Source organism: Montipora foliosa, chromosome 11 (genome assembly GCF_036669935.1).
Source record: "Montipora foliosa isolate CH-2021 chromosome 11, ASM3666993v2, whole genome shotgun sequence".
Taxonomy (NCBI): Eukaryota; Metazoa; Cnidaria; class Anthozoa; order Scleractinia; family Acroporidae; genus Montipora; species Montipora foliosa.
Genome location: NC_090879.1, coordinates 36,323,605 through 36,341,104, shown reverse-complemented (window position 1 = coordinate 36,341,104; position 17,500 = coordinate 36,323,605). Strand labels below are relative to the sequence as shown.

The 17,500-nt window shown below is 37.0% G+C and overlaps 1 protein-coding gene across 2 annotated transcripts in view; it reads left to right on the top strand.

Moving 5' to 3' along the window:
* Nucleotides 1-17,500, top strand: part of LOC137976469 (serine-rich adhesin for platelets-like) — a 134,018-nt gene that overhangs the window by 98,871 nt on the left and 17,647 nt on the right. For both annotated transcript variants that reach the window (XM_068823831.1, XM_068823830.1), the window contains 2 exons: nucleotides 9,125-9,178; nucleotides 9,352-9,494. In XM_068823831.1, the coding sequence (XP_068679932.1) occupies nucleotides 9,125-9,178; nucleotides 9,352-9,494 (197 nt within the window). The remainder of the gene's footprint in view (nucleotides 1-9,124; nucleotides 9,179-9,351; nucleotides 9,495-17,500) is intronic.

The following is a 17,500-nucleotide window of genomic DNA, read 5'->3' as shown; positions in this document are numbered from 1 at the left end:
GATTTTGTATGTCTGGAGCGAAATTGGGGTGATCACGAGCCGAACCACAAGAATTTCCGCTCGCACCTAATTAATGATAATATTGGTGATGAATTAGCCACTTCATCGAAACCAGAAATCGATGTAGAGAATAATGAGTCGTATGTCAATGCACGCGATTCTGTATTCCCGAACAGATCAGAAATTACAATGATTGTTTTAGAAGAAGTCTCGAACACTCCTCCGCCTACATATCACGCAGTGCACTCAGAACAATTGGCTAAGAGAGTTCTCCATAAAAGGCAGCAACAAGAAGTTAGCCAGGCCAACACAAATGAAAGTACAGGGTCAACTCCCGATCAAGAAGTTCAATTCAAAAGAGAATAAAACCGTTTCCGTATCACATGTATCCGGTTGTGAAGCAGTAAATAGCCTTTAGAGTTTGCCAGAATAACAAAGTTCCCGTGTTAACTCAACAAGATGTTTTTCAAAGTTATTTGACAGTTCAAAAGGTCACACTTGTAGTAATGTCTCTTCGGTTGAAGAAGGAACAAATTTTCAAGATAATAATAATAAAGTCGTATTACAATGTCATGTTGCACGAAGATTTGAAAAGAATTCAGTTATTTCATCAAAAGAAGTTCAAGTTTTTCCTGCCGAAGCCAGTATGTGTGTGCTCTCCGAATTTAGGCCATGTATTACAGAACCTGTTATTCATATAAGCAAACCAAATTTACAAGAATTTGTTGTTTTTTACACTGTGGTGGAGACGGAATTCAATGATACTGAAGTAGTGCAAAGCCCCTGCACGTTTATCGAACCAGTAGTTTTATGTCATGAACTTCATGTGGAAACAGCCACAGTTTTGAATAGTAAATTTCGCGTGACTTTTTATATTCCGGAAACAGCTGTTCATAGGAATGTCAACTCAGATAAGGTCCATGCAACTGCCCAGACCAGAAATGTCAGCAAAAATCCTGACATATCACAAGTTAAGTTAGTGCATTTTCTTTTAAGAATACTTTGTTCATATTACGGAAAGGATACACTGAAGAAGAAGATTTTGTCGTTTCTCGAGGCCGAGAACACCAGTGTTAAGAAAAATCTCGGCGTTAACATCCCTTTAGCTCATTGTTCAGAGGATGATCAAAATAGTCTTTAGGAGATCGAGAGTTCAGTTCATAAGGCTGATCTGCAACAAGAAGACCCAGACCCAACCAAATTTACCACAGGAATTTACAAGTCTGTCCTGATGTCAGCGAAGACCACTTGCTAACTTCTAAGGTCAAGGTCGATTGTTTAAATGACATTAGCGAGGTTAATGACCAATTTATTGCTCTCCTAACTCGCGATACTCTGCCATTGTCACACGACACAAACAATATTTCGGTTAATGGAGCTGTTTGTGATACTGAGCTCACGTTTTTAGTAGACACAGGTGCTAACGTCACCGCTATTAAAGCAGATGTCTGGCGACAAATTCATCCCCAAACTAAACATCCTATGTCGCAAACGACAATTAGTTACATTAAGTTGGTTAGCGGAGAGTTGACTCCAGTATTTGGTCAAGTTGGTGGACAGTCCAAACTTCACGTTAGGTCGAATCGCACTTTCTTTTGTTCGATATTGAACGAAAACGTTGTGGCATCGTTTCTTATTTGGCTAATTTTTCTGACTTGGCTGCATCTGTTTTATTGGCATTTCTTTATGCCTCACATTACACTATCGTTAATCGCGGCCTCTCGTCTCCGAAATACAGAAAGTTTTATTTCCATGCTGTATCTACCTCAATTCGTACCATACATTAGTATGCGCATAGGTTTGGTTTAGCCATCTTCACGTTTTTCTAATTCAATGGTTGACAGGACACATTACGAAAATTTGTTTGTGGCACAATTAACACTCTTTCGCCTTTGTTGTCTACCTTTCCCACTGCAAGTTCTCACCTTTTCTCTGATTTTGCAGTAATAATATCCTAACTAACCATTGACCTAACCATTTAGAACATGTTTAATATCTTCTGGTTTGGTCATGTTTTTCCTTTTGCCTGTGATACTGAACTTATGTTTTCCTGCCATCATCACATGTTCACCAAGAACTGTTTCCAGCCTGCACTACGTTCCTGTGGATTTCCCATAACAGTCTGGATCATTTGCCATGCCATCATCAACTGTCAAACGTATTACTACTTCTGCCTTCTACGTTGGTATCAAAATAAACGCCAGCCTGTCACGTCTCCTGACATGTCATGCATTTGCTGTCGTCCGCCTCACATGGGTGACGTCATTCTAGCTGATTCCAGTCTCACAAGCCAGTCCCTTCTTCTACATCTTGATAATGCTGTACACAGTTGAACTTTTCACCACCAGGATAGGAAAAGAATTTGCGTTATTTTCAAGGTCAAGCTGTTTTCTTTCTTCTTCAAGGATGTCAGCTCAACTTGCCCTCTTCGATGGAACACTCACACATCTACACTTATGTTCATCAGGATGAACCCGCACCCTTTCAAGTACTTACTTTCCAGTGGTTCAGTGGCGCTGCCCGACCAATACCGAAGGTCTTCTCAAGGACCACAACGAACTGAACATTATAGGGCTTCTAGGGCATATAGATTAGTTTACCTCATTCAGAGATGCTTTCATAGTTACTTGTAAATAATGCAACAAAAACAAACAAAACACAATCAAAAAAAATTCAAACAAAATAGTGCTGTGAATTTCCGTTTCATTGAGTTACTATCCTCTTTTGTCGCCGGGAGGCGACATCTTAAAGGGGGGAATAATATTTTAAAGCATATTTTATATTGTATGCAAAGTATGCCATGCACGGTGCTAAGAATTTAGATAAGAAATTGAAACGTGCAAACCAAATTAGGTGTCGAAAACAACCTAGTCCCTCTCAGTTGATTTAAGTAACTTTCCCACGAGAAAATGCATTAAGCGACAGCCGAATTTCCGCCGATGTTGTTGGAAACACGAGGACCGTCTTAGCGGCTCTTTCTTATAAAGATGTGATACCGACCATGTTAGTTATCTTAACGTAATTATCTGTAGTGTTAGTTTTCCCGTGGTTAGCCTGCACGGGTTAGCATAAAGGACCGCAGAATCTTCGGTTTCTGTTGCCATCAGTTTATCTAACAATTTAATTAACTCGAATTTAGCTAAGCTGACGTATCTACCACAAGTATTTACCACAAGATATTCCGCCTTTGTTGTTGAGAGTGTTAGGATCACGTTTGTGTAAACTTTTCAAGCTCTCTGACCAATCATAGCTAAGCAAGAGCATATATAAACGCCAGTTTTGAGAGAGCTAGAGAGAGTTGGCTGCCAGCAACGGCAGAGTGCTGAATTTCTACGCAAGAATTGGAAAAGTTGAAAAGCCGAAGCTGTGTGTACAAAATCTGTCGCGTAACAATATCACTCTTGAGTAGCTTCGCTGCTGTCTCAACCATTCTTCTTGCCTTCTCTGCCTCACAAAATTCTTTTTTTGGCTGACGATAGAACTCTATTTCAGACCATTCATCATTTCTTTCTTTGCAGATCTGAGCTATAGAATCTTGGAAGTCTTGCGTTCTCACAGGCATGACGTCATTTCCCCTTTTTCGTCCATCATTTTTTGCAGATTGGCAGCAAAAGAAACAGTGTTTTTTTGTGTTGAATCTTGGCTTGACAGAACATCGACCTATAGCTGGTTGTTCTTCAATTATCTTTGAAGTTGACGTTTTCGGCCTACAGAAATCTCGGCGGCATTTCTGATGAACGCTCTGACCAACCCGGGCTTGAACTTCGTGGGCACCACATGTGTCACGTACATGGTTAATACTATCGCTACCCTTTTGTGTCAACACAACAACAGGATGGCCATCGCTTAAGCTCCCTCCACAAATGCAACAGTTCTCCATCCACTTTAACCAGCCTCGCTTTTTCTTTCTTTCTTTTTCTTTGCATGAATGGCACATTGAAATTCTGCCTCTAATCTTAATAATAATGGCTGTGCTATCAATAACGAATTTTTTTTTTATCGGCTCATTCCTTGATAAACAGAATTCGAAATGCCATTTTAAATTGTGATAGGGCTTTTAAAAACGACAGGTCATTTCTTTGATTCACAAAGCTAGATGACTTAAGATAGTTGAGATACAATAATTAATTTTTAATAATTATAAACAGTATTAACCCTTGGTTATGATGAATTTCATCCGCCTTTTGGATGATAAAGACTGTCTGATAGAATAGCAGTAATTGCAATCACTGTGTGTCTGATAGAGTTTATTTGTTCATTTGTAACCTTATTGTTCATGTTTTCATTCAGCAGATTTTAGTTCCATAGACAAAAACATCACGGACACTGAAAAAAACTGCTTAATACTTGTAAAACACAACCATTATTTTAAAAAGAGTAATATTTATTATATATAAATTATAACGAAAAGAACACTTACCTTTTCATAAAAACATAACCTAAAAACAGTGCAAGTACTGCCACAGATTGAAGTGCTGCATTAAATGTGTGACAGCATTAAAATCGTCAGCGGTTTACTCTCATAGGTTGTGTATTTCCCACAAAAAGTATCTTTAGTTTTGTTTGGTTCATGTATTGCGCACGGAATGTTCCCAGTGAAGGAAAGATTGTCAAGCAAGTCACCACAACGACAAAAAGAGGATTTTTCCGTGATTCACAATAAAATTGGTAAGCCTGTGGCCAATTGCTGAAGTATTTATCTTATTGAAAGGACCATTTTAAATTTCCTTTAGCTAAACAAATACAGGAAAATTAGTTTGTCATTATCGAAGCACCTTAGACAGTGAAACAAGCAATAAAATAATTCTTCGTTAAAAAGTGTGAGAGCACATGTATTGGATGCCCTTTAAATGCTAAATTTTGGCGTGTTCCCCTTAACGGATTTTGGGGGATTTTTAGTATGTCACTTAGTAGACCATCCTTGTTTGCATGGCAGTGAAGAAAAGTCTGTTGCAATTTGTTTGATCAGGACCATCTAAAACACGTAGATTGACTGGACTAAATGGCGACCAGCCCTACAAAATAGAATTACTGTAAGTGAAAGAAATTGTTGGCGTGAAGATTGTTTAATTTTTAGCAACAATTATCTGGAAAAACGAAGTCAAACACTAGTCGGCAAAAGTATGAACACTTCTCTTACCTTTGAAAACTTTCAGGCTAACTTTTGTGGCCCCCTTTGTATTCTGTAGCATAGCATCATCTTGTATTTCTCGATATTTCTGATTCAGAAATGTTGGCAAGTTTACGCTGGCCATTTTGTTTTGTTTGGATCATGCATTAGTCACTCCGTATGGAGTGAATAATACTCAATTACTCCAAGACAGTGAACCAATCAGATTGCTTGAAACACCAAAATCACTGAGTGAGTATGTACCAATTGTGGATAATCAAGGGCTAGCCACAAAAATACACTTTGGCAAAAGCAGCTCCATGCATTTATTATCTGTGAGGACCATTAAAAAATTACCAATTTGCTTACCAATTTATCCATTGGTAAGCAAACCATAAGACATTGGAAGAACAGCACAAGATAAAGAACTGAATTTTACAACATGAGCCGATTCCAGTCTTCTACTGATCGAAGTTAAGTCCTTTTGGGTGGGTTAACAACTGAATGGATGATCACCTGGGAATACTCAGTACCCTCGGAAATTCTTCTAGAAGTGCATCTGAAATGGAATGGATCCCTGACAAAAGAATAAAGGGGGTAGTTTCTGAGGAAACTGTGGTGGTGCGTCGGTAGGGAAGTAGTACACAAGAATTTGGTTTTATCAAGGGAGTTGATAATGTAAATTGACCACCATACAGGGATTCTAAAAGCTGACGTTTCGAACGTTAGCCCTTCGTCAAACGGAATCGAGGAATTATGGGTTGTGTGTAGTTTTTACAGTAGAGAAGGAGCTACGCTATTGTAGCCTGTTCCAGGCTCCCAGATGGTAGGAAAAGAGAAAAAAATGTGTGGGTCGAGGCGAGGCGGGGGAGCCTGTAAGCATCTCTTTAAATTCTTCATTCCACGCACTTTGCAAATAACCTTTCGCATGTCAAAATGTCAATGTCCAAGTGTTGAAAATGGGCGGACTTGTGTGGTTCCACGCGAGTTCAAGCACAATTCTCTTATTGTTGTTCAGAGGTAATGCGTTGATTCTCTGAAGGCCATATTTCTAAGTTCTTCTGGTTTCCAAGAAAAACGTGACGTGTTTGGGAATGAAGATTTCTAGAGTTTCCATATTTAGCGTTGTCCGTTTCTTACACTGGCGGCGCCGAAAATGTTGTGTTGGCCAATGTTGCTGCTTCCTTAGGGTTGGACCTTGTGCGGAACGAAAAACTTTCAGTTGTCACGGTTGTCTCACTTGTGCGAGGACGTTAGCCAGAATTTAAGGCACTTTTAAGAAAATAACTTTACGAGCAAACGTAGCTATTGTCAAAGCGCCCAGGAAACGGGTTTCAAGGAAATCACCGACCGGAGATTTAGCAAATTCGACCACACATATTGAGTTCCCGATGCTGTGTTGACTTTTCCAAGGAAAACAGAAATCCAACCATTGAAGTTTCTGGCCTAGATGATAAGATGGTCTCATCAATGAAATTCAGCGCTGATGCTTCAGGACAACCGATAATTAATGTGAAAGATCGATATTTCATGTGGATGAGTTTCAGTATACAGACACGTAGCCATCACCTTCGCTTCCTGAAATCGCTTGATATTTTAAAGCTTTAAGACAGCAAAAGATCATATCATTTCAGTGGTCACATGCAACGGAAATACACCCGTGTTTCCGGCAAATTTTTGCGCTATTTCAAAAGCGATGACATCTGCACACAGAAATTTAATTGAGCTTAGCTGGTGAATTTGAATACCCTGCCAAGTATTTGCGTAATATAATATTGTATTTGTTCTTGTTCGTCAGAGTTATGAGGGAGCACTGTAACAATTGTGGCGTGCATGGGGACATAATAGTCGTGTGTGTGCAATAAAATTCAAACTATATATCATACCAGGTGGTGCTATATTGTAAGCGGTGTGCACTGATGTATCACAACATTGAAGCGCTTTCACAACGCGCGGAAGTAACTGAAAATTTATGCTTTTACCAAAACCGATTGGAAGCATTAGAAAGGGATCTTTTTCTCGAGTTAAGTTCAACAGACACAACTTTTGCCCCAATCTGAGCGCCTGTACGTTTGGGAAAACTTTAAGAAACTCGGCGAGAGAGTTGAGGACTTTCTTTCGTGCTACGCGTAAGCTCCGCCCATGAATCGAAATGATGGCATAAGTGTTGATGTAAACTGTCAAACTTGACCAATCGTACGGTATACCAGGAGCTGGTATACCGGAATGAAGAATTTAAAGAGATGCTTACAGGCTCCCCCGCCTCGCCTCGACCCAAGCCCTCACTCGCTTTTCCCACGCAGTTGTATTCGTTCTCCCGAGGAGGTAGACGATTGGGCGACCGATTCCGCGAACACCTTCGCGATGTTGAGAAGAATGACAAAGATGCATCTAGGCCAGTCTCTCGTCATTTTAATCTCCTTACCCACTCCAAACAGCACATGGCTATCTGCAGCATTTCACTACATCTAGGTACGACGGAAAGCCACAAGAATCTGGAACAAAAATTCGTCTTCCAAATTGACACCCTTAATTCCCATGGTATTAACGAACGCTTTTCATTTGACTAATATATTCTTGTTTTTCACATTGCCTTGTTACCAGCAATAGCGTAGCTCCTACTCTACTATAAAAACTACGCACAACTCATAATTCCTCGATTTGGTCTGACGAAGGGCTAACGCTCGATACGTCAGCTCATAGGAGCCCTGTATGGTGTTCAATTTACATTATCAACTCCCTTGATGAAACCAAATTTTTGGATCCTTGACAACCCTACTCTACCAGGCAGAGCGAAAAATGTGCATATGCCCCTGGAAAAATTTGTTTCGGGCTGAATCAGCCATTAGTGTCAAGGACGTGAAACAGTCCAGACTGAGAGTTGATGTGTCAGATAATGTTTGCTATTTGTGTAACTGTAAGCAACCACTCTGTACAGAAGATGATGATGAAGCAAAAGTCATTGAGTGGGTTTCTTGTGGCTCCTGTGCTAAATAACACCGTATTGTATGTGTGCAAATAAAAATGCCACTCCTGCAAGTAGAAGAACATCTTTGTAAAAATGAGCAGGATTCTTGATTTGCACTTTTAAAACGTACTCAATAACACGATGTTAAGTCGAACAATAATTGTTGAACATGACTTTGGAAATTAGGGCCTGTTTGCATGTTTGGATCTTTTACAATTGGAAATTTTGTTCTGTTAATTACTAGGACGTATTTACCATAAGGATTGTTTGTTCGTAATATATAATGTTTGCTTTGATGATCCATACGATGTTTTTGAAATTCATATTTAATCAATACATGTTTCGGATGAAACATCATCCATCGTCAGTTGACAAATGAGAAATAAACTAAAGTTGAGCAATAAATAGTGTAACAAAGTGAGATATAACATGAATAATTAAGGATGAAGGCGAGAACAGAATAAAAACACCCAACCATGAAACAAAACAGAAAAAACCAAACCGTTTAGGCTAAGAAAAGAAACTAATTAGTATGAAAGGGATAAATTAAGATGTTTGACTTGGGAATTTAAAGATGGCTGCTCCCAAAGGATATGCATGGCTTCTTTGATTTTCAATTGGAAACGTGTGGAAGCAGAGTCGAGGATTTTAAAACAGTCTTCTGAACACCGGGAGCGACAATTTTCAGAACCTCTCAAGTGCTTAAATATGTGGGAATGTTTGTCGGAGGCGAGATGTTCACGGATGCGAGTGGCGAAATGTCTATTGGTTTCACCAATATAACAGGCATTACAGCCTGCACATGAAAACTTGTAAATGACTCGCGATCGTAAGCCCGCAGGGATAGGATCCTTCGCCCCAAACCAACTCCTTCGCCTTCAAACCAACAAAGTTTTGGTAATATATAATGTTATTATTTGGACAGTTAATTTAAAAAATAGCATCCAGGTGGAGAATTTGATCAGATTTCATCCATTTTTCAACCCCCTGAATGGGGATTTTGACCACAAATTCGTCTGAAAAGTCAACATATGCTTTGTTTACAGATCATGTAGAGACATCACGATGGAGTGAGAAAGAAATAGAAATAGCTCTCCAAGGTAAAGAAACTACGTACATATCCAGCTACTACTTGCTCTACCCCATTTGGCTTTATGCAGCCCAAACTTTTCTACCAAATTTAAAGCAGTGATTATATAACTATGATGAGTAGGAAAGTTCTTTATTTTCTCTGAACAGTATGTTCAATTTGTGGGGTTCCTTTTTTCCACAGGTTTGAAAGATTGTGGACGTGATTGGGAAGCTATAGCACGTAGGGTGATTACAAAAACTGGTGCCCAGTGTAAGAACTTTTATTTCAACTACAAGAAGAAATTACAGTTGGAATTACTTGTAGCGGAACATGAAAGTATCAAGGTAATATATTTGTACAAGAAATAGCTAGGTTTCTAGGGATATTTGGGATAAATGACACGAGTGATATTTGCTGAGGTTTCAAATATCACTAGCCACTATTTATCCCAAATAGCCCCCACAAACCGTACTATTTTTTGTTTATACTACAGGCTAAGAAATTTCTCACTTCATAGAAATGCACGTAAATTTATTTAGTCACACGCAAGTGATTGGCTTTACAACAACGTGTGATTAAAGGTGATTGCTCAAACGTCACCCAAATACTTTTGTGCTGATTCCTACACTGCGCTTGAATGTATGTAAATCTAAGTTTCAAAGAGTGAAATTTCTTAACAGTCTCAACAACCAAAGACAGTTAATTTGCTATTGATTTTGCCATGGAAGATCAATCGGCAAGCTTTTTGCTAAGCTGGTAGTTAACGGTGACTTGACAGTGGTATAGTACTTGGGGATGTCAGCGTGAAAATAAACCCTAAAAACGGGTACCAGCACGTTTTAAGCGTAAAATAAACGTTAATAAACCCTAAAAATGGGTACCAGCGCATTTTGCATTTTAAGCTAAAATAAAGCCAAAAAACGGTTTTATTTTACGCTTGAAATGTTGGATGTAAATTTGCATTGGGGTTTTAATCCCAATGCAAATTTATGTCCTTCCACTAATTTTTATCTCATTCTGTAGTGATGCTATCTGTTGTTGAAAACAAGCAATAGCTGCACCAAGATCGCTTTTACTGATGGCATGATCATTAGCATTACCGTCATTGATTACTGAATGACGATCTTTTATGTCTGAATGTCCATTATCGTTGATGAATGGCTCGGTTTTATCATTAATCCACTGGATGGAGTCATCGATATACTCGACTGTGAATTCTATTTTATTACCGTCTTTATCGGTAGCATGATCACCATCTTTATCTAAAAATAATGTAAGGCATTGTTTATTATTACATCATATTATTTACACATCAACTACTTGACAAACAAGTTTAAATTTAATACCTGTGGTGCTGTGGAGGCTGATAAATAGAATTTTCGTGACCATATTGATAAGAAACTTTATTGGTTGAGATTTAAACTGAAATCTCATTACACAAGATCTAAAATTACCACCACCCAAATCTTCATAATTTAGACTGAGAATGTCGGTTTTATTAATAGATTTGTCTACATTATACAAAGTAATTGACTTGATATTTATAGAATCGAAATTGATGATTAAACTGTTGGAAGTGAACGCGTTGCTATTGTAAGACCCTCCATCATTAGTAACGTATGTACTTTTGGTTACAGCACCAAAAATATACGAGTCTTTAACAATTGAAGATAGCGATGTTTTGGAAACAGCATCATTAGAGTCAGTCGGTGATCCGAGATTGATTATTCGTTGACTGCTCATGTTTCTAGCCATGTGCATTTTGAAATAATGGAAAGAGGTGATCTCAAAATATTTTTCAAAATCGTAAATAGAAATGTCTATGTCATGATTCGTATTATCTTTTAAACCATAAATCAATGCATAAATTGGAAGCAAAGAAGGACTGCTGTTATCGTAATCAGCTTGAAAATTGACAAACAATCGTCTTTGTATTTCACCTCCTGACAGATTCAATATAGATCGATAATATTTGTAATCGGAATTTACTTATTTTGTGGCACTGTGGTTTATATGCATGTTCATCTTTTCAAAACTGATTTTGGTTGTGTCGAACTCCTTTTCATAGAATTGGGAACTCTTGAAAGATATCTCAACGCAGGCCGCATAATTTTGTCTCAGGTTGTCTCGAATCAGTTTTAACAGATTTAAATTGAATCTTCCTTTGAAAAAGTTTGAACCATCTTGCGTTCGTTGAACTTTCAAGGTGAAAGCTTTTTTATTGATTTTATGAGGCATTTCATAAAAATCAATTAAATTGGCTTCTGTGATGCCGTAGTCGACTGTTAATTCACTGTCGTCCATACCATATGATAAAACATTTTTTCTGTTTTCATGAGTACTGATATGTGAATCTCCAATTTTTTTATCAGTGTATTTTTTGTTAGCGGCATCGTTGTTGTTTGATGGTGAAGTGACATTTGTTGTTTTTCTTTAAAATAATATTCTTGTTGTCAAAGCTAATGCTGAAATAGCTTCATTCAGTTGTTCCAAATTAACAGAATCTTGATTATGTGTTGCTTTTTTCAGATTGGTTATTTCGTTGTTGTTCAGATCAAGATTGCTTGACAATGTTTTATCCATTTTACTGTTTAGACCGTTGTCTACATATCTTTTTGTTGTTGCATCAATCAGAGATTTTGGTTCAGGTAGATCAGTTAGAGGATTTGAATCAAGGGATAGCTCTTCTTGCATGGATAGAGATCCATCCCTTGGTAAATATTTGCTTAAATTTGAATCACCATAGGATTTATTGACGGCTGATGTATTATTGCTGCTGTTTGCGACGTTGAAAATGCTATTGTTATTGAAATCGATGTCACCTTGCATCGTGAACCCAGTTTCATGTGTGTAGTTACTTAGCTCTTGACTCAAAAAGCTCCAAATGACAGCATCTGTTAAATTTTCTGGTGTTTTGAGATTGACTATTCTATGGTATTTCATGTCAAGATCAGCTGTCAAACCGCTTTTTAAAATATAATTGCCAAGCTCTGTTTTATCAGCTTTTGACACCATCGATGAATCAACGTAAAATTTATTTACACTGTCTTTGTGATGCAAAGGGTCTGCTAGATTGGTGATTTTTTTATTCCCCATGTCGATCGGATTTTTAACATTCAATTTAACATTGTCATCTTCGAACTGCATATACCATGTTGAAAAATACAGATATGGCTTAGCATCTTGTTCATTTTGACGTGGATTTCCAATATCCTGAATCCTGTTTGAATCCATCAACAGATGCCCTTTCAGAACGCATGATCCATTGACGAGAACAACTTCAGTGGTGTTCAGTTTTTCGTCTAATCCGGTCTGAAAGTTGATGTTTTGTAATAGCATTGTCATTGTGTGTTCCTTCTGCTAAATTGACTATTTTTTAATTTTCCATGTCGTAATCACCGTCTTCAATGATTTTGATACTCTGTGTTTGTGTTTCCAATAAAACATTTGAATATCTCGTTTATATTTTATCATCAAAGTTTTTTGTGGTAAATTTTCGTGGCTTGTCGATATACATGAAGCTGTATGGATCCTTTGTCACTTTTTCATAGACTTCTTTTGGAGTATTGTTTTCTCGACAAAGCAGTGATTTTTCATTGGTGCTTAGGAATTCATAAATGCAGAAATGACTGCAATTCAGTGTGATATCTTTCGGTGTCTTATAATAGCTTTGTGACAGATAGATGACACTACAATTTTGTGTCTTCCACAGATGAAATAATCGATCAATGGCTTTTGGTTTCTCTCACAAACGAAATTGTCGAATATCACAAGATTCTGATTATCATCTGTCAATTCAGATACCGGTATAATCTGGTCGTTACTAGCTTCAATAATATCATAACCGACGTCCTTACTTATCAGTTCGAACACTTTCAACAAACTTTGATACTTCGATTGCTCAAGGTTTTTGGCATACAGATAGATTTTGTCGTAATAAAGGAGATTGTAAATCATATGCATCAATGTGTTCATTTTACCAGATCCTGACGGTCCACAAATCAACATTCTAAAGCATTTGTTTGGCATGAAATCATATAACTGTTTGTAATTTTCGAAATTTCCGTCAACAGAATCGTAATTTGGTATTCTCATTTATTGTACTTGTATATTATTTTACAACATAATGTTGAACACCGTGTTGAACATTATTTTTTGTGTAAACAAATAATAAAAATAATCAAATTAGTTTACTTAAAAAGAACTTGCAAAAAGCAAATCTGAATCAGGAAATAAAATAAACGCAGTAAGGAATGCCTTAATACAACATGATCTCAGTCGAAAAACAAACCAAGCATCTTTTTCCAAGGTGTTTCAACCCATTACAACAAAACTGGATGATATTATTGCCAGTAATTTGAAAACATCTATTGCAAGACGACGACCATCAAAGATGAAAGGCAAAGTTCCCGAGTATGGTCTTGATATTGAGGATGAAGTTGAAGATATAAATCTTGATGATTTATTCGATGAAACTGTTTTATCGCAGCAAGAAAAACAACTAGTAGCAACACCACCAACGTATGAAGAATCACTGGAAGATATATTGGCAGGAAATAAAGAAATTTATATGGATCCTCAATACTTTCCTCAAGAACCACAGAAGCTGCCTCCAGAATATGATAATGATGAAGTTGAGTATGCATTGGACGATGAAGATGTGAATAATGAGATATTGAATGATCTTGGTCGTCAAAATTATGATTCTGTCGATAAGGTCTTAAATCACCTTGAGATGACAAAACAAAAAAATAGAAAATATGTTAATAAGATTATTGATGATGCCAAAAAACGAAGAAATCAATTGAAAGGTTACAAGGCTTCTGTAACTAAACAATTCAAAAGAGGTTCAATTTCTGAATCTGTGAGACAGATGGAGAATAGACAATGCCAGAGTTACATTGAATGAATACATAAAACATTATGAAAATAAATTCAAAACCAGTTCAGGACTTCGAAAGAAATGAAAAGGTGGAAATGTTGTGTTTTTCAATGATCCAAAACAACTTCTAAAAGAATTGGAATTGATTGTTGGGGAAGTTTTAGCTGGTAATACAAATATTGATATGCGAAATTTCGACTTGAAATATTAGATACATTGTTGAAGGCATCAACGATTAATAAATCTCAATGCGATAAAATGTACAAGAAGTATTTCAAAATTTGACGCAATGATAGTGCATATATATATATGGACAGAGAAATTTTATTGTCAAGCTATTCTGTCAAAAATGTACCCTTCAATAAACCCGAAAATTTCATTACAAAATTCACGAGGCCAATAATTTTGCCAAGTAATTGTGAATATCAGCTCAGTTTGAATAGGTTTATCAATATGTCTTTCACTTGGTTCAATGTTAATCGAAGTTATAAAAATCAAACAATAGTGTATAGCGGTGATGATGGATCAAACTTTCAAAATCTGGTCTTTCCACCTGGTGTTTGGAATTATACTGATTTTTTGACAGCTATATCAAACAGATAATCGGAAACGATGAGATATCTTTGACATTTGATGCAACAACATTCAGAGTCACAGTAAAATTACCGACCACCATCAGACTCGATTTAACAAAATCGGATTTCAATGATCTCATCGGTTTTGACAAAAGAATGTTGTCAAGCGGAACACATATTGGCAATGAAGTCCCAAATTTGAGACAAGATACTGACGTTTTAAATATTCATTGTGATCTCATCAATGATTCATTAGTTGATGGTCAAGATACTGATATTATTTACAGTTTCAGTACCAGCGTTTTGAAACTATCGTATTCTTTCACATTGGAACCAAGACGTATTACATATAATCCCATCAATAAAACCACTATATCTTCGATGAGAATGTGGGTAACTGATGGAAAAAGACGTTTGATTGATTTGAATGGAGCCGATGTTGCATATTCATTAATTTTAGAAAGAGCAGAATAATGCAATGAAATATTGTAAAATGAAACCGTACAAATTCAAAAGATTTTACGATCCACAACTTGGCAGATTCGTATTTCAACACAAAGGCTCTGGTATCATAATCTACAATGTATTCAAACCTGCGAAAGCTGTTTTATCTTCAGTTTTCAAAAAAGTAGCTAAGCTGATGGCAAAAAATGCAATTGAATCAGGAGTATCACATGGTGGTGATAAGATAGGTAAAAAGGTCGCTGAAAAATCTGGTGATCTGATCATGAAACAGCTTTCTAAAATGAGACAAGGTTCGACGAAACGACAAAAAATGATTACAAGACCTCAGTCTCCTGTGACAAAACAAAATGAAAGCACCGACATGATTTTAAATCATTTGATATCTGGTAACGGTATAAAAAAAAATTCATAACATAATATAAATGGCTTTCAGATCAAGTGAAAATATACAAAGAAACGAATATGTTCGTTTTCAATTAGACGATGCGATAAGAGCCCCTGCCAACAATCAACATCAAGTAAAGAATGGATACAAATTCACAATCAATGACAGATCTTCATTTTTCGATTGGTATAATGGATATTTTGAAGTTCGTTTTCAACTTCAAAAATTAGCTGATGGAGAAGGATATGCAGCTGCAGATAGAATAACGGTTATCAGTGGTGCTCATAGTCTTATAAAACATCTCATGATAAAATCAGCCGGTAAAATAGTGTACAATACTGACAATCTCCACAATGTGACTTTTGTGAAGAATCTTTTGGAATATTCAGATGATTATTCAAGATCGGTTGGAAAGAATAGCTTATGGTATCTTGATACGAATAATACTTCAGCTAATGATAATACTGGTTTTGAATCACGAAGATTGTTGACTCAAGCTACTAATAATGATGGCACTGGAGGTGCGAAACATGTTAACGTTATCAATCCTCTTAATCATCACAGGCTTTTCGAAAAATTAGAAAGCAAAATGTTAGTTCCCATGCAGATTCAATGAAGATGGAGAATTGATTCACATGATTAATGCAACCCATGGTGGAAGAATTTTTTTGGATAGATTCGAATTATGGTTGCCAAAATTGATCCCAAAAGACAGTTTGTATTCAACTTTCGTGAGCTCATTCATGGAAGAATTGAAATGGAAATATTTGAGATTGGATTCGATCTGTCAACAGCATGATATAGCATACAGCAAAGCCGGAGATGATCTGTCAAAGAAGCATGAGGCTTACAATATTATGATAAAACAGATAGGAAATATTCCTTTCGGTCAAAGACCGTGGTTTTCCACACTGGTCAAGTACACTATGCAAGTAAAAAAATCACTGGGTCTCGGTGTCAAACCAAAAAACGTAACGGGTTAGGGTTAGGGTTTAGGGTTAGGGTTAGAGAAACCCCCCAAAGATATTTTGGAGCGCTTCTCTGACAGTCTCTCCGTGTTTGTTTTTTAGCAGTCTAATCCATCCATATTTGCTGAAAACATCTATCACCATAAGAAGATATCTGTAGCCTTTATTCCATCTGCTGAATTGTCCCATCTCAACCAAGTCTGCAGTCCATATTTCATTGCTATACTTCGCAATAACACGCCGTCAAGTGAATTTTCTTCTGTTCGGTTTGTGAAGCCCGTTCGTGAAGCCGCTTGTGAAGCCCGTTTTTTGGTTTTTTCGGGCTTCACAAGCGGCTTCACAAACGGGCTTCACAAACCGAACAGAAGAAAATTCACTTGACGGCATGTTATTGCGAAGCATAGCAATGAAATATGGACTGCAGACTTGGTTGAGATGGGACAATTCAGCAGATGGAATAAAGGCTACAGATATCTTCTTATGGTGATAGATGTTTTCAGCAAATATGGATGGATTAGACTGCTAAAAAACAAACACGGAGAGACTGTCAGAGAAGCGCTCCAAAATATCTTTGGGGGTGGCAGAAAACCAGAATACTTGTGGACTGACAAAGGAAGTGAGTTTTACAAGAAACAGGTGAAAGACCTCTTGGAAAAGAACAAAATAACACTGTATTCAACAGAAAATGAAGAAAAATCGTCAGTAGTCGAAAGATGGAATCGTATGATCAAAAATCACCGTACAAGGCATACACAATATTTGGATATGCTACCAAAAATATTGAAACAGTACAACACCAAACATAGTTCAATTAAAATGACACCTGTCGAAGCAAGCAAAAAAAAGAATGAAGGGGTTGTTTACTTCAATCTGTATGGTGACATGGAGCAATCATCATCCAAACTGAAGAGTTCAAAGTTGGTGATAAAGTCAGAATAAGTGAGTACAAGAGAAAAGTGTTTGACAAAGGATACACACCACATTGGACAGAAGAGATACTCACAATCGATAAGATTCAATATACGAATCCGATAACCTACAGAATAAAGCATCTCAATGACGAAGAGATACAAGG